This window comes from Hyperoodon ampullatus, assembly GCF_949752795.1.
Source record: "Hyperoodon ampullatus genome assembly, chromosome: 11".
Classification (NCBI taxonomy): Eukaryota; Metazoa; Chordata; class Mammalia; order Artiodactyla; family Ziphiidae; genus Hyperoodon; species Hyperoodon ampullatus.
Window position 1 is genome coordinate 29237461 of NC_136924.1, and position 23485 is coordinate 29260945.

The following is a 23485-nucleotide window of genomic DNA, read 5'->3' on the forward strand; positions in this document are numbered from 1 at the left end:
ATGTAAATTACTTATAGCTACTCAAAGACTGGGTTCTTCTGCTCAGTGTTGTGGTAATTGGTGTTAGGGTTGTAGGGTTTTTTGGTTTGTTTGTTTGTTTGAGGATGGACCAGAGACTTTTCTTTTTGAAGATCTAGATTTATTCCAACCTTTCTTATTGATGTAATTGTTTTGTGGGTACAAGTTGACAAAATCGCTTTTAGGGCTGCTTCTTCTCTTACCACATTCCAAAATTAACACATTTCTTTTAACACATTCTAAAGTTCTCAGTAATAGAAAGGGGATAAATTGACCTAATGAAGACGTGAAACTTCCTTTGAAGGAGAATGAACTTTTGGAAACATATACAGAGTTTCTAACATCCTATATCATTTAGTGTAATTCCTTAGCAGCAGCAGAAAAACGTGTGAAGGAGACCAGTTGCTGTTCTTTAATCTGTCGTAGTGATAAACTTAATAGGATACCATTGGGATCTTACTCAATGATTAAGGAAAGTAAAACAGAAATTTTATAATATGAATTTTCTATAGACAAGCCTATAAAATGTTCCTTAGAATTGGCAGAAGCTTAGTCCATACTCTCAGAACTCATCGTTTAGGTTGTAGAGAAAGAATTTACCTAGTTACCTAAGGTTTTTGTCTCCCCAAACAAACCAGTGCAATGATTTAACCAGTTCTGATTTAACTTACTGATTGGGTGAGATTTGTTTATGTAGATTTCAGTTGTAGAAGAGAAGATTGAATAGAACATTTGCAGCAAATTTATTCATCAGTCTGTTGATTCATTCCATAGATATTTGGTGAGTCCTGACAATATACCATTCCTGTTATTTATTGCTGCATAACAAACATTTCCAGAATTTAATGGCTTGAGATAACTGTTTATTGCTCTCTCTCATGGTTCTCTGGTTTGACTGGGCTCAGTGGTGGGGAAGGAGGTTCTCAGTTTGGGTCTCATGAAGTTGCAGACAGATAGCAGCTGAGGATGGAGTCATCCAAAGGCTCGACTGGGGTGGACATCCAAGATGCGTCTTCGCTCATATCTCTGGCTCCTCATTGCTTTTCCAAGTGGCCCTTTTCTCCCCAACAACGTGTCCTAGACTTCTCACATGGTACTTCAGGACTTTTAAGAAAAAGGAAGTGGAAACTTCTAGTTTACAGGCCAACCCAAAGGGGGTGATGGACTCCACCTCTTAATGAAGGAATGGCATAAAACATATAGGGAAGGAAGGAGTTGATGGTGGTCATCTTTGAAGAAAAGCTACCACAGGCATTGAGTACAAAGATGAAAAGTCATCATCTCAGCTCTCAGGAAGTTTATAGACTAGTTGAATTTCTTTGAATAGGGAGAATCAAAACAATTCATTATTTTCTTATTTAAATATGATAACATTGACTGTTTTCTTGAGGCACCTTAAATTTTAATGTGCATTGTCTCAAAAATTTTCTCTGATTTCTGAATTACAGGTTAAAGAATTCAATTTCCGAGCCAAATGTATCTATACCGCAGTGATGGTGCGAAGAGTAATTCTGGCCCAAGGAGATAATAAAGTTGATGACAGAGATTATTATGGTAACAAGCGATTGGAGTTGGCAGGACAGGTGATTTAATTATTTTATGTCAGGAATCTTATTTTATTTTCCTCCATAAAAATTAATTTAGTGTTCATTTTAGATAGGAGGAAGAGATGGTTGAATGGAATATAGGTTTTGTATATTTGGAGTATAAACATTCACACATGACTTACTATCTCTGACTTAACAATTGCTATGAAAACTCTTAGTTCTTTAAATATGTTAATAGTGTTACCTATATTATATCTTTTTTTGAGATGTTTACCCTCATTCTGTTTAATGTAGGACGTGATGTATGGCTTTAAGTAATATCATTTATTCAGTTAACAAATATTTATTAAAGTCCTATCGTGTGCCAGGCATAGTTCTAGAAACTGGTATACAGGGAAAATAAGACAGACAAAGGTCCCTTTTCTCTTAGTCCATATAGTCTAGTGAGAGAGATAGACGATAGACAATAAACAAGTAAACAATCCCCTAACTTTTTTGGTGATGTAGTAGAAGTAGGTTAGTGAGGACATCTTTTATCTCATTTTCAGTCTTAGCCTGATAAATTTTATCTTATTTTGAGAGTATGTATCCCCTTCAACTGGGTAACAGGTGTCTAAAACTTTGAAACTTCATGTTTCAGCATTTAAATCAGAAATTCCCTTTAAATCAAACAGCTAGAATATAGACCTGGCTGCTTTTGATATTTTCTCTCTGTTTTATTTATTTATTTAGTTAGTTGGTTGGTTGCTGGTTGCACTGGGTCTCAGTTGTGGTGGGTCTTAGTTGCGGCAGGCAGGCTCCTTACTTGTGGCTCCAGGGCTCTTTAGTTGCAGTTTGCCAGCTCCTTAGTTGCAGCACGTGGGCTCCTTGTTTGCAGCAGGCGGATTCCTTACTTGTGGCATGCAAACTCTTAGTTGCGGCATGCGTGTGAGATCTAGTTCCTTGACCAGGGATTGAACCCAGGCCCTCTGCATTGGGAGTGCAGAGTCTTATCCACTGTGCCACCAGGGAAGTCCCTATCTTTGGTTTTAAAAAAGTGTCTTGGTGTGGTGGTCTCTGTTAATATCCTACTTAGGGTTCACTAAGTTCTTAAGTCTGTAAATTTATGTCTAACCAAATTTGAGACATTTTTAGTCTTTATTTCTTCAAATGTCTTTTTTGTACTATTCTCTCTTCTCCTTCTGACTCAGATTATATTGTTAGACCCTTTGGTATTAAGGCTCTTGATTTTTTTTCAGTTTTACTCTCTTCTTCAGATTGGATAATTTCTGTTGATCTATTTTCAGGTTCCCTTACTTTTTCTTATGTTGTCTCTAATATGCTATTACACCCATCCAGTTAATTTTTTAGTTTAGATATTGTATTTTTCAGTTGTAGAAATTTCATTTGGGTATTTTTTCTCTACTGAGATTTCTTGTTTGTTTATTCATCACAACCATAGTTTCATTTACACCCTTGAACTTTAACAGCTGTTTTAGAATCCTGGTCTAATTCCAACATATCAATCATCTCAGGATCAATCTCTTGATTAAGTTTTCTCTTGAGTATGGGTCATGTTCTCCTTTTTCTTCATGTGTGTAACAATCTTGGATTGTATCCTGATGGACATTGTGGATGATGAATGGTAGAGACTCGGGATTCTGTTTTATTCTTCTGAAGAATGTTTGTTTTTTGTTTGTTTTAAGGCATTTAACTTGGCTGTAAACCTCTGAATCCTGTCTCCTTGCAGCAAACAGCTGAAACATTCTGTATAGTTCTTTCAACCATAGCTGGACTGTAAGATGTTCCTTCCCCCATTCTTGTGGTTATTTGTCTTACCAATTTAAGCAAGTATTTTTAATTTTTAAAGAACAATGTTATTAAAAAATAATGTAACAGTAAACATTATAAAACAGCAGATATTAAAATAAAACTAATAATACACAGTAAAAATGTTTTTAAAACATAACATATTAGCACAGTAAAAAGACTTTCAAACAATTACAAGAAAGTTTACAGTGAAAATGAGTCTTTCTCCCACTCTGACCCCCCCACCCTTTCACCTGACCCAGTTCTCAGTTCCTCCCCCCAGTAATGTTCACTTTTCTCGTCATCTCCTCTATCCTTCCAGAGACACCCTATGCATATACAAATATCTTTATTAACTGGCTTTTTAAAGTTTTACTGTTGGAAACTCATGGCTTGTGGACATTCAGGCCTGTGTGAATTTATGCTAAGTTTTCTGGCCTCATTTGGGGTCCTTTGTCAAGGGCAAGTTTGGAGTCAGGCTTTGCAGTTTTAGGAGAAATCACATAAAGGAACATTTTGTCCTCATTAGTATGAAACGTATGTTCAAAGCAGTATGTCTGCTTACTTAGTGGGGACTTAATCATTAAATGCGTGTGTTGCCACAGAAATTGACATATGCCTGCTTTTGTGTATGTGCTTTTTTTTTTTTTTTTTTTTTTTTTTTTTTTTTGTGGTATGCGGGCCTCTCACCGCTGCGGCCTCTCCCGCTGCGGAGCACAGGCTCCGGACGCGCAGGCTCAGCAGCCATGGCTCACGGGCCCAGCCGCTCCGCGGCACATGGGATCCTCCCAGACCGGGGCACGAACCCGTATCCCCTGCATCGGCAGGCGGACTCTCAACCACTGCGCCACCAGGGAGGCCCTATGTGCTTTTTAGTTATGAAAATTTTCATGCATATAGGACTATATATAACACGTATGTGTGTTTGTGTATTAAGACTCAATAAAGCAGATATTCACATGTCCCAACTCAAGAGTGAACACAGCATTAGTACGTTTGGATCTTTTTATGTGCTTTCTCTGATTCTCACCTGCTCCTCCCATCTGTCTGTTCTGGAGGCTCTGGCCAGGTGCCTGCCTATTTACCTGGTGCAAAGCCATCCCAACACATTCCTGAGCATTTGCTGTGAGATTCGGTGAAGCACAGGTCCATTTCCCAGGAGCATCCCTCAGCAGGCCTGAGCTTCACGTGTGAGTTTCAAGATTTTTAAAGCATGAAGTCTTACTCAGAATCCCAATATTGAAACAGATAAAAGTTGAGCCTCTCTGGTTGAGGTGGGGTATAAGGGCTTCTTTCTCTGCCTGTTTGCCCTTCCCCTGAAACTCCTCTGTGAAGTTCATAAACACAGTCTTACTGCTCTACAGAACCAGGTGTAGACTCTTTTTTTTTTTGGCCACGAGGCATGTGGGATCTTAGCTCCCCGACCAGTGATCGATCCCACACCCCCTGCACTGGAAGGTGAAGTCTTAACCACTGGACCGCCAGGGAAGTCCCCAGGTGTAGACTCTTTAGGAGGCTTGTCAGGGTCCTTGATGATCTTGCCCCTGTGCACCTTTCCAGCCTCATCTCATGCTAAAGTGAGCCACTCCTTCCCAAACACAGTGTGATGCTCTTTCATCCTTTGAGTTATGTCTTCTGCCTAAGTTGCCCCTCCCTTATCTCCTCTTCTCCTTCCCCATCATGAGGAGCTCCTACGCATTCATCATGCTTTGAATCACCCTCTTTGAAACCACCTGTGAACCCCAGGAGTAGTTAGTAGCTCAGTCGTTTAGGTCTTTATTTGCATGCTGAATTACTGTACAATTCTCTACCTGCTCGCTTCTTTCCCCCTTTAGACTGTAAACTCATTGAGGGCAGGAACCACTTACATTCATATTCATCTCTCTGTCCCCAGATAAAGTACTAGACACCAGAGATACAATAGTGAATGAGACTTGATGGGGCACCTGCTCTCAACAGTGTACATTTTGGTAGAGGAGACAAACAAGGAACAAGTAAACAGTAAATAAATGTGATATTAGATGGTCGTAAGTGTTTAAGGCAAACCCAAAACAGACTAATTAATATTAGAGTGAGAGTTGGGATGTTGGTTGGGGGAAGGGGTGTTAACTTTATTCTGGATGGTCAGGAAAGACCTCTTTGAAAAAGTGATATATTTTAAGTCGAGCCCTCAGACATTCCAGCTGAGACTTGAGTGAGGAGAAGCCAGTCTCACGCAAACTCAGGAACTGCATTCCATCAAGAGACCCGCACAAGCAACATACATCCCCAGGCAGCGCCTGTATTGGAGGAACTGGAAAAGGACCATTGTGGCTGGAGTGTGAGGTTTAGGGGTGGTGAGAGAGGACACTGTAGAACTAGCATCGTAAGCCACGGGAAGAGTTTTGGATTTAATTTCGCATGCAGTGGAAAACCACGAGAGAGTCATAATCGGGGAAGTGACACCATCTGATTTTCAGTTTAAGAGATCTGATTTGGAGATGAACAGACCATGAATGGACCAGTTAGGAGACTCTGCAGTATTCCAGATGACAGTGATGGTGGCTGGAATGATAACAGCAGATATTAATTACCACATCTAAAATGTAAAAAACTGGAATTGAAAAATTAGAGCAGTTTTAGGTTTTGAGAAAAAATTAATGCCTGGAATACTTGGGAAGTTCTGTTTGGTTAACGGCTAATGCCAACAGGTGGGTTTTTGGCCACCTTCAGATTGACCACTGTTCAGGGGATTGTGCGAATCCCCACCACCAACAATCCCAATTTTTACAGTTTTTTATTTGGAAAAGAAATTATGCTGTTAAATGAGTCCTTTAAAAAAAAAATGTTGGGTGTTTGGAGGACTAAGGAATGGAGTTGAGAGGGGAGAGGAGAGACTGTCCTGTTGCTTAAAAAATTAGAATTAAAAAGAGGGTTCCCATGTGCAAGAAAACATTGCTTTATAAACAATGTAAAGACATAAAAGACATTGTGTTGGCAAAACTGTGTAAAAACAATATCTGCTAATTTCACACCCCGTGGGATGAGGGAGTATAAATGTGCTTCAGCTTTAGATAACAGAGCTGTATCCACTGGCCAAGCGGGTTCACAGAGCTTTCCCTTAGTCTCACTGCCACCAGAGGGCTGGCCGGCCAGCCGCCAATAGAGGTGTTAGCAAAACCTACCGATTTCAGGCTTAATCTTTTCACCTACCTTTTCTTTTTCAGTAATGTGTTCATTATTTTCTGAGCATTAGTCTATTCTTCGTCTGCAAATTTTTTTGTTTCTAATGCAGCTTGCTTTGTATGGGTGAGATATGGAACGGCACCAAAATCCGGCACCCTGGAAAGCCAGGGATTTCCACCCTGTGACAAAAGAATGCCGTCTTGACTTCAGAGATTGCCTAATCCCAGCTGTTCTGATAATGTAATTAAGGCTGCCTAATGTCTTTAATTTTGCAACCAGCTTGTGTGAAAAGGAGAATTTGGCACTCTGAAGGCTTAAACACTAAATAGCAATCTCAAGATGCCTAATTAGAATTCTCTGACATTAAGCTAATTGGTGAAACTGTATTTCAGCAGCTTAACTTCTTTATTAATTTTTTTTAGCATTTTCATTGAAAATCAATTGATGAGCTGTCAGCATTTTTTCTTAAATATAATTTGCTCTTTAGTGCTCCTGTCTTAGGCAGGCTGAAAGGCCTCATGCTAGCAATGAAAGGTATTGAATATTATCACCAGCATTCCATCCCTTTTAATCATTTTACTCTTGACCTAAATAATGTGGCTTATTGTGTGACTTGGCCTTATAGCTTCTCACTGCTCTGTGAACTGGAGAACGTTATTTCTCTTACGTTGAAATTTTAAGGGTGGAGAAATTTATTAATGAGGCATTAGTTTTGTTGAGTGTGCTCTTACATTTTACTTGTTTAGTACCGGGGCATTTCCTTGTGCTTGAATCAGGGGGCTACAACAAATTCAGCTAGGATCCAAAAAAACTTTGTCATAATTTGAGACACAAAAGTCTAAGTGTAAGGAACTAATTAAAATAGAGCTGAGCTTTTGTGGTTTAGGTTAAGGGCATTTGCTTCTGTTGAGGATGCTTATTCAAGTTCCTTTTGCCAGTTAACACAGGAAGTTGCTGAAATGGGCTTCTCCATCCCTCTCCTCCCCTGCACCTGCTTCCATTCCCATATTCTTTCTTCCATGAAGGAAACTGCTGGGTCTGAGTGGAAGATAGGATTAAGCTCTCAGAGGAGGAAGTTTTCTTTTTAGAACACTTCTGACATGGTAAATCAAGTTCAGGATCCTGGCTTTCCCATCTGCAAAGTTGATTTTAGTAGGAAAGATGAAGGACTTGTCTACCTTAAGGGGGAAGAGTGTTAAGTAACATTCCACTTAGGAAATGCTTTCTTCAGCAGTGGCTGGAGGAGACTCACTGGTTTTAATGTCTTCATTTTGAGTCAGAAAACTACCAGTGGGTTATAAGCATTCAAGAATAGTGTGAAATTTGGAAAATCTTTAGCTTACAAGATCTCACTGAACTTCAGAATTCCTGTTTAATTGTATAATGGGTGCATATATAATGTCCCCCAATATTACATTACTGTTTGGTTAGATAGCTTAGATTACAAATATATCCTACTTTTTTCTTCCTCTATAAAGGAAAAAAAAACTAATATAATTAATTTTGCAGGGGAATTTAAGTCATTGTAATAATATATTTAATTATTGAAGAAGTATGCCTGCTATTTATTTGTCATAAGCCACTTATTTAGTTTTGCAAATTGTATATAAATGGTGTTCTGGTTATATCTGTTTCTGCATTGCATGGCTTAAGACAATCACCATTTTGTTGTATCTCACAATTTTGTGGGTCAGGAGTTCAGGCAGGATTTGGCTGTGTGATTCTTCTGTTTCACATGGAGCTCGGTTGGTAGTTATTCTGCTGGAGGTGGTGGGGTGTCTGGAAGGCTGGGCTAAGCTCAGTCTTGACCATTCCAGTGCTGTGGCATCAGAGTGGCTCAGGACTCCAAGTGAGTTTCACATGCACAAGAGAATCTGCGTGGCCTTAATGACCTGGTCTTAAAAGTCACAGCTTCACTTACTTTACTTTATTGAAAAAAAACTTTATTGAAAAAAGCAGTCACAACCCACACCTGATTTGGGGCAGTAGGGGACATGGGCCACACCTTTCAATGTGTAGTTCAGGGGTCAGCCAGAGAGTTGGGCAAAATTTATATACATAATCTTGGGGTTTTCTCCCAAGATTAAGTTGGTAGTGGATTTGAGGGTGTTGATTTTATTTGTGGTTCTCTCCTTTCTGTGAACTTACTCTCACTTTCCAGCTACTGTGGTGGCTCCGATCTTTTCCCTCTGGTCCTTCAATCCAGTAAAACTGGGGGTCTCTCTCCGAGTTTTAGCTTCGAATGTAGCTTGGACCCTTTTTGTTAATGTGTCCTTCCCTTAGTTGAAAAGCCTTAAAAACAGAAATGCACTTTCGATAAGTGTCAACTTTCCTCCAGTTTCTGCCTGCTTTTACTCTCCAATGCCTTCAAATAGTTTCAGTATTTTGTCCAGCCCTTATAATTTTTATGAGCAGATGAATCCATCTGATAGGAGCTACTCCATCAATTCTGGAGACAGAACCATCCTAGTCTATTTTTATATGACTTCATGATTTGTTTTCCATGGTTACTATGGTTTAATATCATTTATTATATAATTTTTAACATAAAAAGTATAAATAAAATGTCACATATGTAAGCTATGAAGGGGAAAAATGAAATCAACACCCTCAAATCCACTACCAACTTAAGTAATTCTTAATAATTGACCATTAATTACCATTTCATTTACTTATATATTTCTTCCTTACTCTGTCTTCTCTTTTCCCCACTATCCTGAATTTGAGTACTTATTATTTTTTTTATTGCATCATTTATTTAAAAATTTTAAAATAGTTTATTACAATATAAGTTTCACTTTTTTTATTGAAGTATAGTTGATTTACAATGTTGTGTTTCAGATGTACAGCAGAGTGATTCAGTTATATATATGTTTGTGTGTTTGTATGTATGCAGATTTATATTCTTTTTCAGATTCTTTTCCATTATAGGTTATTACAAGATACTGAATATAGTTCCTTGTGCTATATAGTAGGTCCTTGTTTATCTGTTTTATATAGTGTAGTGTGTATCTGTTAATCCTACGCTCCTAATTTATCCTCTTCCCCCTACCCTTTTCCTTTTTGGTAACCATAAGTTTGCTTTCTATGTCTGTGAGTCTATTTCTGTTTTGTAAATAAGTTCATTTATATCATTTTTTAGATTCCACATAAAAGTGATATCGTAAGATATTTACCTTTCTCTGTCTGACTTACTTCACTTAGTATGATAATCACTGGGTCCAACCATGTTGCTTCGAATGGCATTATTTCGTTCTTTTTTATGGCTGAGTAATATTCCATTGTATATATCTACCACATCTTCTTTATCCATTTATCTGTCAATGGACATTTAGGTTGCTTCCATGTCTTGGCTGTTGTAAATAGTGCAGCAGTGAACATTGGGGTGCATGTATCTTTTCAAATTATAGTTTTCTCAGGATATAGGCCCAGGAGTGAGATTGCTGGATCATATGGTAAGTCTATTTTTAGTTTTTTAAGGAACCTCCATCCTGTTCTCCATAGTGGCTCTACAAATTTACATTCCCACCAACAGTGTAGGAGGGTTCCCTTTTCTCCACACCCTCTCCAACATTTGTTATTTGTAGACTTTTTAATCATGGCCATTCTGACTGGTGTGAGGTGGTACCTCATTGTAATTTTGATTTGCATTTCTCTAATAGTTAGCAATGTTGAGCATTTTTTCATGTGCCTGTTGGCCATCTGTATGTCTTCTTTGGAGAAATGTCTATTTAGATCTTCTGCCCATTTTTTGATTGAGTTGTTTGCTTTTTTGATATTGAGCTGTATGAGCTGTTTGTCTATTTTGGAAATAGATCTCTTGTTGGTCACATTGTTTGCAATATTTTCTCCCATTCTGTAGGTTGTCTTTTCATTTTGCTGATGGTTTCCTTTGCCGTGCAAAAGCTTTTAAATTTAACTAGGTTCAATTTATTTATTTTTGTTTTTATTTCCATTACTCTAGGAGATGGATCCAAAAAAAAATTGCTGTGATTTATGTCAAAGAGTGTTCTGCCTGTATTTTCCTCTAGGATCCAGTCTTACATTTAGGTCTTTAATCCATTTTGAGTTTTTTTTTTTTAATATATAGTGTTAGAGAATGTTTTATTTATTTTTTAAATTAATTTTTATTAGAGTTAGTTGATTTACAATGTTGTGTTCGTTTCTGCTGTACAGCAAAGTGAATCAGTTATACATGTACATATATTCACTCTTTTTTAGATTCTGTTGCCATATAGGTCATTACAGAGTATTGAGTAGAGTTTCCTGTGCTATGCAGTAGGTTCTTATTAGTTGTCTCTTTTTTTTTTTTAATTTTTATTGGGGTACAATTGATTTACAATGTTGTGTTAGTTTCAATCTCTTTTATATATAGTAGTGTGTGTATGTCAATCCCAGTCTCCCAGTTTATCCCTCTCCACAACCCTTCCCCCTTAGTAACCATGTTTGTTTTCTACATCTGTGACTCTGTTTCTGTTTTGTAAATAGGTTAATTTATACCATTTTTTTAGATTCCACATATGTCATACTGAGTGAGGTAAGTCAAAGACAAATATCATATGATATTACTTACATGTAGAATGTTTTAATTTCATTCTTTTACATGTAGCTGTCCAGTTTTCCCAGCACCACTTAATGAAAAGACTGTCTTTTCTCCATTGTGTATTCTTGCCTCCTTGTCATAGATTAGTTGACCATAAGTTCGTGGGTTTATTTCTGGGCTTTCTATCCTGTTCCATTGATCTATGTGTCTGTTTTTATGCCAGTACCATACTGTTTTGATTCCTGTAGCTTTGTAGTATAGTCTGAAGTCAGGGAGCGTGATTCCTCCAGCTCCGTTCTTCTTTCTCAAGATTGTTTTGGCTATCTGGGGTCTTTTGTGTTTCCATACAAGTTTTAAAATTATTTGTCCTAGGTCTGTGAAAAATGCCATTGGTAATTTGATAGGGATTGCATTGAATCTACAGATTGCCTTGGGTAGTATGGTCATTTTAACAATATTTGATTCTTCCAATCCAAGGACTTGGAATTATTTTTGAGTTTTTGAGTTTTATAAAAATAGATTCATATCATATATGTTCTTCTGCAACTTTTTTCTTCATTTAACATTGTTTTAAAGATTCATCTATATTGTTTCATGCCACTGTATTTCAGTTTCATTTTTGTATTCAATTGTGTAAAGATATGATACATATGATAAATATCCCTTTATCCATCCTACTTATCAAGACCTTTGTATGACTTCCCTTTTTTAAAAAAAAAGAACATTTTTATTCATATCTTCTGGTGCCTACATGACAGAGTTTCTACAAATAGGATTACCCAGTCATGGAATCAAGTTAAATCTTCAACTTGACTGGAGAGTGTCAAACTAGTTTCCCAAATATTTGAACACTGCACTGTACATAAGTCCTGATGGTCTCCATCCTATGACTTAGTGTTGAAATTAAACACTTTTGTCTGATCTAGTGGGTGCACAGTACCATCTCCTGGTGGGCTTAATTTGCATTTCCTTCATTACTAATGAGGTTAAGCCTCTTTTTCATATGCTTATTGACCATTCCTGTTTTTTCTTAAATGTCTTTTGGGTTGTTTTTATTTTCCTTATTGGTTTTAAGATTTTTTTGGTGTTCTTTGGATCCAGTTTTTTGTCAGTTACATGTGTTTCTGGTATCTTCTCCCAGTCTGGATTTTTTTTTTTTTAACTTTATGGTATCTCTTAATTCTAGAAGTTTGTAATTTTAATTTGTCAACCCTTTCTTCTTTTTAATAGTTAGTACTCTTTATATTTTAAACTTATGCCTTTGGTATTTGTTCTTTAGTCTATCTGGAATGGATTTTTAGGTATGGAATGAAGTAAGGAATGCAGTTTCATTTGTTTCTGAAATGAATAACTGGTTGTCCTAGCACCATTTATTTGTAGTCTTTCATTTACTTACTGATCTGAAATGCCATATCTGTCATATGACAAATTTTAATATATGTGTTGTTCGTTTCTGGACTTTTTTTCTGTACACTGGTCAGTTTATCTATACGTTAATCAGTCCATTTGCCTTCTTTTTCAGGAGTTTCTTGGCTATTTTAGGGTCTTAGCTTTTCCAGATAAATTTTAGAGGTAGCCTCAATTTTCATTAAAAACCTGGGGATTTTGATTAGAGTTGCAGTGGAATTGTAGATCAATTTGGGGAAAATTAGTAATCTTAAAATGGTCTTCTCATCCATGAATATTTTCTTCATTTATTTAGGTCACTGGTCAATGAAATCTCAGTCTGGGAATGACTGGTCTAAATTAAAAATCTATGAATGCAGGGATTGTCATCTTTGCTCTTATTCCCAACACCAAGCATAGTGATAAGCACATATATCAATAAAAGTACATGTTTATCAAGTTGAATTTTAAAATATATTTTTTTCAGTTTTAAGCAGTTTCTCCATCTTTTTTTAAACAAAGTTTAATAAGGACCTAAAACTTAGTAAATAAGCTAGTAATGCATTTTGAAAGTTCACCATATACTTTTTTTTCCTTTAGCTTTTATCTCTTCTTTTTGAAGATTTGTTCAAAAAATTTAATTCTGAAATGAAGAAAATTGCAGACCAGGTGATTCCTAAGCAAAGAGCAGCCCAGTTTGATGTCGTGAAACACATGCGTCAGGACCAGATTACCAATGGCATGGTGAATGCCATTTCAACCGTAAGTCTTCAGTCATTTGGGTAGAGTTTTGTAACTTATTTGTAAATCTGTTCAGTGGGAAATTTAAAGTACTGATACTTTGAGAATCTAGGTGAAAAAAATATATATATATTTAAGTCATAAATTTTCTACTTTGAAAGATAGTCTACAGTTTAAATCAGTAGGAATTTTACTACTGTATGACTTCATTGCCAAATTATAGTTCCTGTTATATGAGGCAATAAGAAAATAGATATACTTTTACATAAAGGAAAAATCTTTTTAACCGTTAATAACCATTCTTTCAAGGGATACTTTTCCCCATTTTCTTCTGTCATAAAACTGATATATTACAAGTAGGTTTATTAATGACAACGTTTGTCCAAAACAGTACAAAATGTTTCATTTCATTGTAGGTTTATATTCCTCAAAGAGCTATCAGCTGTTCTCACGTGAGTGATGAATTCAGGCCTCACCAGCTGCTGTGTGTTCAGGGCCTCCGGCTGTTCATAAAGGGTTATCAGATAGGTTTTTGCTCCCTTTCTTAAAGCGTAACATCTATAGGTCTATCTGATAAAGTCTTTTTTTTTTTTTTTTTTTTTATTTTTATTTTTTGCTTTATCACAAATTTAATCAGTTATATGTATACATATGTTCCCATATCCCCTCCCTTTTGCGTCTCCCTCCCACTCTGATAAAGTCTTGTTCACGTTTTGTATGCCAGACATAAAATTAGTTTTATGGATGGGATTTGGTCCCAACAAAAGAATAGTATAGTGTAGCACGTGGGCTCCCTTAACAATGAAAGAATTAGTGGTCGACTTGCTGCCCTCCTTGACTTGAGAAATGTGCAGTGGGTCTGTTTGAGCAGCCCTCGCCGTGACAGCTCCATCTAGACCTGAGGGGAGCCTGGCCCTTGTGCCTCTTTAGGCCCCTCACACTCCTGTGGCCCAAACTTGTCTGGAAGTAGATTCCTGAATATTTGAAGAGAAGTCTCCAAAGAGCACTTGAACACACTTCTGTTAGAATGACCTTTCTTTGCTTTTGACCCATGATTTTCAGGTCAGAATAGCTGTTTTGAGTAGTTGTTTTGCCCCTAAGTGATACCACTTTACGTCTGGGAGCAGACTGCTTATTAGGAAAATCAGTAGTAGGCCTTGTCACAGGTGAACCCCAATCTGTAGACAACCAGAAAAAGATCAACTTCTAAAATTGTGATTGTTGTCATATGTAGACTATTTTCAACAAATAAATTTTCTCAGAGGAGCAGTTGTAGACCCTTTGTCTGTTTCTCCTCTCCCTTTTTAAAACTCCTGAAAAATATTGGAACAGATTATCTTGCTGAACATCTCAGCTTCACTCCCCATCTACTTCCTATTTGCCAGCAGCTGCTGTCTTAGTTGAATTCTGTGCTGAATATTTATTTATTTATTTATCTTCCTTGTGGTCATAAGTCAGTTTACTAGGTTCATTCTCATTCAAAGAATAAAAGGAGTTAACTGAACAAGCAATATGAGAAGTTAACTTGTGGGATCAGTGTGTTTGCTCCATTTCTTTGCTTTGTAATACATCGAGTTTCTTCCTAGGTTTTAGCTTTTTTCCACTCTATCAAAAACTCAAGTTTCTGAAGTGATAGATCTTCACTGAAATAATGCTTAAACTTTAATTTGTGAGGAGCTCCCCTGACGTCAAATATTTAAATTCAAACAGATAAGTTTTTCTACTGTGAGGGGTTTTAATCTGGGATCCGTGAGTCCTTCCTTGAAATTGAAGGCAAATTTTGTGTTTGTGGTCCTATGTGCATTTTTCTCGAGAATAGTCATAGCTTTCATCAGATTATCAAAAAAATGAAGAACCACTGTTTAGCAGATGTAATTTTTTCCCTTTGAATCAGAAAGATCATTGAATCAATCACTTTTTGACATTTTGTTTTCTACTTTGCTTTTTCTCTGCATACTATTTTCTATTAATTCACGTTACCATGAGTTGAAAACTTAATGATTCCTAACCTTAATCTTGAATTATCCTTGAGAATATTTAATGTGTACAATTAATACCACTATAAAATAATATATTTAATATATTTCAGTACTTTTAAAGCATAGGAGATAAGGTAAATTTAATGTTTAAAATTTATTTCATATGAATCTATTTTAAGATTGACATGGTAGCCAAAGAAGGTATATAATATTTATTAATATAAATATATGTGCAACTTTTAGCCTTGATTAAGAAGCCTATAGTTATTCATTTTCCCTGATAACTGCTATTAGAGTCTTTTTTCTATTGCTATATTTTCCTCTCATTAAAACTAATTTTGGAAGACATCCAGATAATGGCACATTGCAACATGAAATTATCTCTTTGCACTTCAAGCTAGTTTTACCTTAAATGTGTGTAGAAACTGCTAGTGTTCTATTAGTTAGCTTATTGCTTCCAGTGGAAATCTTTGGTTGAACTGGCTTGTTCAGAATATAATTAGTTCTTCAGAAAATACCCACTCTGATGTGATAATGTTGATACGTTGAAGCATTCCGAGGTGGTTGCTAGATATAGGTAATATTCATTAAATTCCTAGAAAACCCCGGTGAGTAACTTGGCTAAATTTTAATTGCGACATTTCGATTTCTGAATATATATCATGGCTCTAATTTCACAAACAAGCAGTTCCTATGCTGAGCCTCTCCGAGTGACTGCAGAGTATCAGACCACATGAACGGATCAGGGGTAGTCTCATGTCTTTCCTCTCCCTTCAGGGAAATTGGTCTCTGAAGAGATTTAAAATGGATCGCCAGGGTGTGACTCAAGTGCTGTCTCGCTTGTCATATATATCCGCACTGGGCATGATGACAAGAATCTCTTCCCAGTTTGAAAAAACAAGAAAAGTGAGTGGTCCTCGATCCCTCCAGCCGTCTCAGTGGGGAATGCTCTGCCCTTCGGACACTCCTGAAGGAGAGGTAAGGTCCCCAAGGAGTCTCTGCTGTGTCAGAGGTCGTGCCTGTTGGTGATGCTCTGCTTCTTCTCCCGTTCCCCCAGGCTGTATCCTTTTTGGGGTCAGCCACGTATCTGGCAGAGAAATGTTGATGCAGCCATCAGAATGTCATCAGTATCATTCCTGAACAGTACCTACAGAAGTCTTTGATTTATTATCTCACCTAAATAGAAATATTGTCCAAATTTTCTTGCTTGTTTTAGTTTATCCCAAGAGTCAAACCAGGCAATGAAGAGGGGATAAGAATATGAAGGAAAATTAAGAGACCCATCACCTTTGCTCACAAGGAGCTCTTTTTAAGCAACTCCTTATTTTCTGTGGCTGTACTTAGGGGACGTCAGAGTCACAGTTGCAGCCAACTAGGAGCACACAGTCCAAGACCTAAGTTGGATTCCAACTCACTTATATAGGAAACATAAGCAGTTACCTGAACACTAAACCAAGGAGTTTAAATTGGTTTACATCTATAGCACCCACTATTTCCTGTGTTGTGGCCCTTTCTACTTCATGTTAACCACTGTTGGTTTCACTTGATTTTATGCCTTCTAAATTGTAAAATTCTGGATGAAGGAACCATGTTAGGTTCACCATTGTATCCCAAGCTCCTAGCCCAGAGCCTCATTCAAACTAAAGGCCCCATAAATATATGCTGAGTGAATAAATAAGTTAAATATGACAGGTAAAAGATATATGTTCCAAAGTGTAGGAATTAGTTATGACTTGGGAGAGGTGAAAAATACAAGTCCATACAGGGTTATAATTTTTAGAAATTATCATTCTTCTCCTGATTTATCTTAAACCATATGGAAATTCACATGAAAATTGTGCAGCTTGTCAAATTTGCATAACTTATACATCTTGAGTTTTGGAACACTAAATTTCCCAGAGATTGCTTCAGCTAATCTAGATGAAGTACCTGTTTTGTGCATCACTACAGCAGATGGTTTCTAAGATTGAAGATGTAATCTTTACATGTCACATGTGTCTCAAGTGTTTTTGTTTTTTTTCTTAATTTGCCGTATTTCGTCCTTGTTTATATGTTTGCTTTAGATTTTTTCCCTCTGGTTGTATAGAAGTTTAAGAATATTTTTTTCATTTCCTTCTTACTTTGAAATAATTTCAGACATACAAAAAAAGTTGCAAAAATAGTGGAAAGAATTTCCATGATCCTTCACCTAGATTCCCCAAATGTGACATCTTATGTAACTATAGCACAGTTATCAACCTCATAGCCCCAGTTATCAACTTTCATAACCCTAGTTATGAAATTAACACTAATAACAGTATTGTAATCTGTAGACCTGATTCAGATTTTGCCAGTTGCCCCACTGTCTTTTTTTGATCCAGGATTGCTCTCAGTTGTTGAGTCTCCTTAGCCTCTTAATCTGGAGCGGTTCTTCACTCTTTGTCTTTTATGATCAAGAAGCTTGGAGAGTACCGGCCAGTTATTTTGCAGACTCTTTCTCATTTCAGGCCAGCAGTTTTATATTTTTATGTATTCACAATTATCAGTGTTTTCCTTTACTGTTTTTATACAATGTCATCTTAATGACTGTGGTGTTCTGTTGTCAGGGAATAGCAATTTAGGTAATTGGTTTCTTTGGGGAGGGGACATTTATAATGCCATCATTATTTCCAGTTCAAATAGTACTGTGCTGAGCATGTCTGTGGCTAAATCTACGTTTATATCCTTGCTTTCTAGTTCAGGATAAATTCCTCTGGGATAAGGGGTAGGTATATCCTTAAGGCTTTGTATGACTCTCCAAAGTGTTCCCTACGAGGCTGTACTTCTTTGCCTTGTCACCAGTGGAGTGGTGAGCTATTTTCCGACACAAACTGTACTTTGTGTTACTCATGTTCATTCTTAGAAATGATTATCTTTTGTTTATTAGGCATGTGGTTTGGTTAAAAACTTGGCTCTTATGACGCACATCACAACTGACATGGAAGATGGACCCATTGTTAAATTAGCCAGTAACCTGGGAGTAGAAGATGTGAATTTATTATGTGGGGAAGAGCTGTCTTACCCAAATGTGTTTCTTGTCTTTCTTAATGGTGAGTATATTATGGAGACATGTTGATCCAAAACAGTCTGTGGGGAGGGGGAGGGAATCGACTATTATCCATGTATATAGAGCACAAATATACTTTAATTCTGCAGTCAAATTCTCTGCCACTGAGCTGTACCCCCTGAGTATACTTTAATTCTGGACCCAGGTTGACTTTAATTGAAAGGTAGAAAAAATGCTAACAGAAACAGTTATTCCATTGGCTGAGTGATCCAGGTTCTGAGAAAATACAGCTATCAGAGCTAAAGGGTAATGGTGCAGAGACCATTTGCTTTCTACCCTTTGACAGCTGGCAGCGTATCCACAGTGGAATGAGGCTCAATGCGGTATCTTTAAGTTCAAGTTAAATATGTGAGACGTTCTGCAGAAATAATCAGATCGGCCCTTATAGTGAGACGACTTGTATTCAGCCACTGAGTGAGTGATTGTCAGCAGCCTCTGGCGAGAGGGTCCCTTTCCTTCAGCTTCTGCTCCAGTTACTTCTCTCATACCCCTTCCCACCCACTTCAGAGTCCTCCAGAGATGCTGCAGCAGGTGTGGCTTGGTGGCCTGGGTGCCTGTCCCCTCACAGGTGTGCTGCATGTGCTCGTCCTGGCCTCAGCCCCCATGCTCTTCTCCCCCTTCTTCCTGCTCTGGGAGGCCTTCACCATTTCCCGCGTGGGCTGGTGAGAAGGAAAACAGGGCTGTTGGCTGCCTGCCTCGCTCAGTGAATTCTGGCAGCTAACGCTGAGTGAGTCCTTACTCTGGGTACTCACCCAGTACCTCTCTAAATCCTCACAATAACCCTGGGAGCCAAAAGCCATTTTCCTCATTTCTCAGGTGATGACAACAAAACAGGTTTAAAAATAGCAGTTACTAGGTGCTATGTCCAGTTCTAAGTGCTTTCCGTGAGATCAGCTCATTTAATCCTCACATCGACCCTGTAGAAGTGGTAGAGCCAGTGTTCAGACCCAGGGGTCTGGACCCGAGTTCAGGTCCCTGCACGGTGCTGACAGACGAGGAGACTGAGGCTGACTTCACCAGTGTTATGCAGCCAGGGTGTGGTAGGCCTGGCCCTGGACTCCAGTCCCCACGCCAGGCTGCCCTTGACCACTCCACTCTGCTGCTCCCTCCAGCCTTGTGTACTGGTTGCAGGCTTAATAACGTACTTCCAAATGACTGCTCAGTGCTGCTTATTGTTTTTATTGAGTAGATATTTTAAATCCCATTAGATTTATTTTTTATTTCGGTCTTGAATATTTTTACTTCTTTCTGCTTAGGTAACATCCTGGGTGTCATTCGAGACCACAAGAAGCTGGTGAATACATTTCGACTGATGCGAAGAGCAGGATATATCAATGAATTTGTTTCCATCTCAACGAATCTGACAGATCGGTGTGTCTATATTTCCTCTGATGGAGGAAGGCTGTGCAGGTAGATGTGGCTAGAAAGAGTTGTTAAGATCTCTTTATGTTTGCTTTTGAAAGAAATGGACTTGTTTTTATTTTTGAAGCTGCTTTAACCTCTTTCATTGTTAAGATAAATTTAATTCACTTAGCAAACACCTCATGAATATGCATACTGGCTACTGGGGATTCAAAGATTAATGGGAGTCAGTCTCTGCCCTCAGAGAACTCAGTCCGCTGGGAAAGGCAGAAATAATTAGTAATAACAGCCAACTCTGCGAGTAATAAGTGCTAGCCATTATTTATTATCTTAATAGATGTATTATGTGTAAGGCTTTAACTACATTCAACGCTATAAGGTTGGATTATTATTTTCATTTAACAAATGAGGTACTGGGGTTTAGTGAGACTAAGTAAATTACCCAAAGCCAGATAGTGGTGGAGTCTGTTTTTCACCCAGAAGTCCTTAGAATTCATTTGACTCCAACAGTCCTGACCTTACCCACTATATTCTGTTGTTATGAACTGACCTTTAAAGGATGAGTAGGATTGCTTTAAAGGCTAAAGGAGGAAAGGAGAAAGGCTAAGGAATAGCAAGAATAAGAAACACAGAAGCATGAAGAGATACCATAACATTAGATCTGGTAGAGAAGTAGGTGCCTTATATTCATTCCGCACATATTTAGGGCCTATTTTGTACAGGTGCTGTGTTGGAGGTGGCTTTACGAAGATGAACATGACATGGTATCTGGTCCTTTGGGGACAGGCAGGGACTTCAGCTGAGGATGTCACCTTGTTTCATAGGCCTTCACTTGATTCACCAAAGTCTTTCTTTGTGGACCTCAGGTAGTGTGAGGGCACAAGTCAGTGAGCTGGCAGCGGTTAGAGTGGTGGCAAGAGCTTGGACGTCTGCCCAGCGGGGAGAGTGGACTGCCAGTGTCTGGGTCTGTCTGGCATCCTTGTTTCCTTCCAGTTACCCTCCTCATTCTCCTTTGAGGATTGCCCTTCCCCACTGGCAGTCTTCTTGGGACGGTCAGTCAGGTGCTCTCTCCTGCTCAGCCAGAGGTCAGGCGGCTGACCCAAGCCAGGCCAGTCAGACTGTCTCTTCAGAGAGTTTGAATCCCAAAGAGAATAGCTCAAGGGCAGAAGTGGTTGGAACAGATTCATCCTGGCACCGATGCATACAAGAGACTGCTCATTACCCCTGCCTTTCTGGATCCTTGGGACTGTTCTAGCTCCTTTTCTTTCTGAGGCTGAGCATTGCACCTTTTTTCTTTGATTCTTATCCTTCTAGTAAATTCTTAGCCTTTTGGTAAATTCCTTAAATTTTTCTTCTTATTTTTTTAGTAAATTCCATCTTTGCTTAAATCTGCCAGAGTTGGTTCCTATTCTTTGCAACCAAAGAGCCCTAACTGATGCTATACCTATGTTTGAATCCTAGTGTCCCACTTACTGACTTGTGTGACTCTGAGTTTATTACTTAAGTCTCTGGGCCTTGATTTCCTCAGCTGTAAATATGTAAATAACAATGCCTCCCTAGGATTGATATAAGGTCTGGTAAGTGCCTTGTAGGGTGCCAGGCAAACACTGGATGCTTATTTATAGCTATTAACATGGTCCAATTAAGGGTGGGGAAAACACTGACATTTTCCAGCTTACTCTTTTTTAGGATTTTTCTTTTTCATTACATCCCATATAATATGGCATAGCCTAAAAGAAAACTAGTTCTTTTTTTTTTTAGAAGTGATTGTATAACGACACAACATAGATCTGGCAGGAAGAATTAGTAGAATTCATTGAGTAAACTGAAAGGTAACTGAGGTGGCCAAGTGTGGTCCCCTCCCTCTCCTACCCCTGCTCTGCCATCACTTCTCAGCCTCTTAAGCTGAGCTAAACTGCAGCCCCAAATGAGGGAGGCTGCAGGGTCTCTGCTTCCCTGCCAAGGGGCAGCCAGGATTTTGAGGCAGTGTTGAGTCCCATGAAGAGTTCACCCTGTTCACTTTCCAGCAGCTTGTACCCCCTTTTGTAATTGTGCAGCTCCTCTTCTTAACTTTAAAAGTGCTCATTAGTCCTCAAATAGTTATTTGGACTTGAGGGTGGCGCGCACGAGTGTCTGCTGGTTACTTGCTCCTCTCTGTAAGAGCTGCTTGTCCAAATAGCAACAGCCCTTGACGTTTCGTGCCGCGTGCCGTCCTTTGTGTCGGGTGTTTCCTCGTGGTGGTGAAGCCCTCAGAGGCAAATCACCACTGACAGTTACAGGTTAATCTACCAGAACGTGTGGACCAAAGCTCTCTACCTTACGCCCATTACATCACTAAAAATCCCAAAGTGAAAAAGCTATATTCCCTGCAAACTCATACCAACTCTTTGGTTGTGTGTAGCTTTAAGTACCCTGCTAGAGTAGCCCAGGGATGTTTATCCTAAAGCAAACCACTCTAGACAGCTGGTAGTCATCAGACCTTCACTACAAAATGCCATTGTTTTCCTTGGTGACGGTTCTCTGCCTGCTGACCTCTCCATATTCCCAGTATGAAATCAGGAGATGCTTTTGGTATGATGGATGCATTTAAAAAAATATGATGATTAAAAAAATATGATATTAAAGGTATTAAAGGTTTTGTTTTGTTTTTCTAGACTTTATTGAGTATCATTTCATACTGCTTTCTCATTCAGAACCAAATATTTCCAAAGATACTTGGAGAAAGGACTGTGTGTTCATACATGTATATGTGCACACATGAGCTGGTGTGTGCGTGTGTGCATGTGTGTGCGTGTGTATGTGAGAAAGAGAAAATAGGCCCCTGTGCACTCACCTTGTAAAAAATACCTGGTGTCCTCAAGCACTCCAGAAATAAGTTTGATCATATCTACCGCTTCCCTCATTTCACTATAGTACACTTACTGATTTAATTCTTTTGTTGAACTACTGTAAATCTGTTTTGTTTTTTGGTTTTTTTTTCTGTTTTTCTATTCCAGACCCTATATAATTGTTAAGAAACAGAAGGCTGCAGTCACAAATAAGCATATGGAAGAGCTGGCTCAGGGGTACAGGTAAATAGGCAAAGGCAAAAGTCCTCAGTCTCCTTAATACTCATTTATATGATCTAAACAGAAGTAATATTATTTGATCTGAGCTTTTAAGAAAAGTATTACATATTTTCATTTTTAGTCTCTTAATTCCTCTCTACCCGCTATATCAACCTGTTAAAAACCTGTTCTTTTCTATGGGAACTTGCTTGAACATTGTAAAATATTTATCAATTTAGATCATGAGGATTACAGAGTCTTGGTGTAAATTAGCACACTCTTCAGTGTTTCTAGGACGAGAAGGATATGTTGATGTAGACATCTGACGTACTGTGGGTCTCTCATCATATGGGGTTTTTAAAGTCATAGAAGGTATTTTTTAGAAGTGGGACCAGATTGACAAGAGTCACAGATGTTTTACTGTTTCTATTTTGGTGATTTGTGATAACTCTATGATCTAAGAATAACGTGTTTCAAATATCCCAATGTATTGATACTTTTTGGGAGAGAAAGATGCTTTGAGCCTAAATGAAAGCATGTATCTTCCACTGTTGCATATAAAATACTGCAGTAAAATGCTTTTTAACAATATCCATTTCACCAATATTTTCCCAGGAATTTTGAAGATTTCTTGCATGAGAGTCTGGTTGAATATCTAGATGTGAATGAAGAAAATGACTGTAACATTGCACTCTATGAACATACGATTAATAAGTAAGTAACAACCATAATTAAAACCTGTTCTGGGCTTCCCTGGTGGTGCAATGGTTGAGAGTCCACCTGCCGATGCAGGGGATATGGGTTCGTGCTCCGGTCCGGGAAGA

The 23485-nt window shown here is 38.2% G+C and overlaps 1 protein-coding gene across 1 annotated transcript in view; it reads left to right on the top strand.

Annotated features, from left to right (window-relative positions):
- The window catches only part of POLR3B (RNA polymerase III subunit B), a gene marked incomplete at its 5' end in the record, with an annotated part of 112874 nt that overhangs the window by 38351 nt on the left and 51038 nt on the right, over window positions 1–23485 (top strand). The window contains 7 exons of the mRNA XM_079715886.1: window positions 1467–1601; window positions 13048–13209; window positions 15945–16145; window positions 18073–18235; window positions 19509–19662; window positions 22611–22685; window positions 23277–23375. Coding sequence (XP_079572012.1) covers window positions 1467–1601; window positions 13048–13209; window positions 15945–16145; window positions 18073–18235; window positions 19509–19662; window positions 22611–22685; window positions 23277–23375 — 989 coding nt within the window. The remainder of the gene's footprint in view (window positions 1–1466; window positions 1602–13047; window positions 13210–15944; window positions 16146–18072; window positions 18236–19508; window positions 19663–22610; window positions 22686–23276; window positions 23376–23485) is intronic.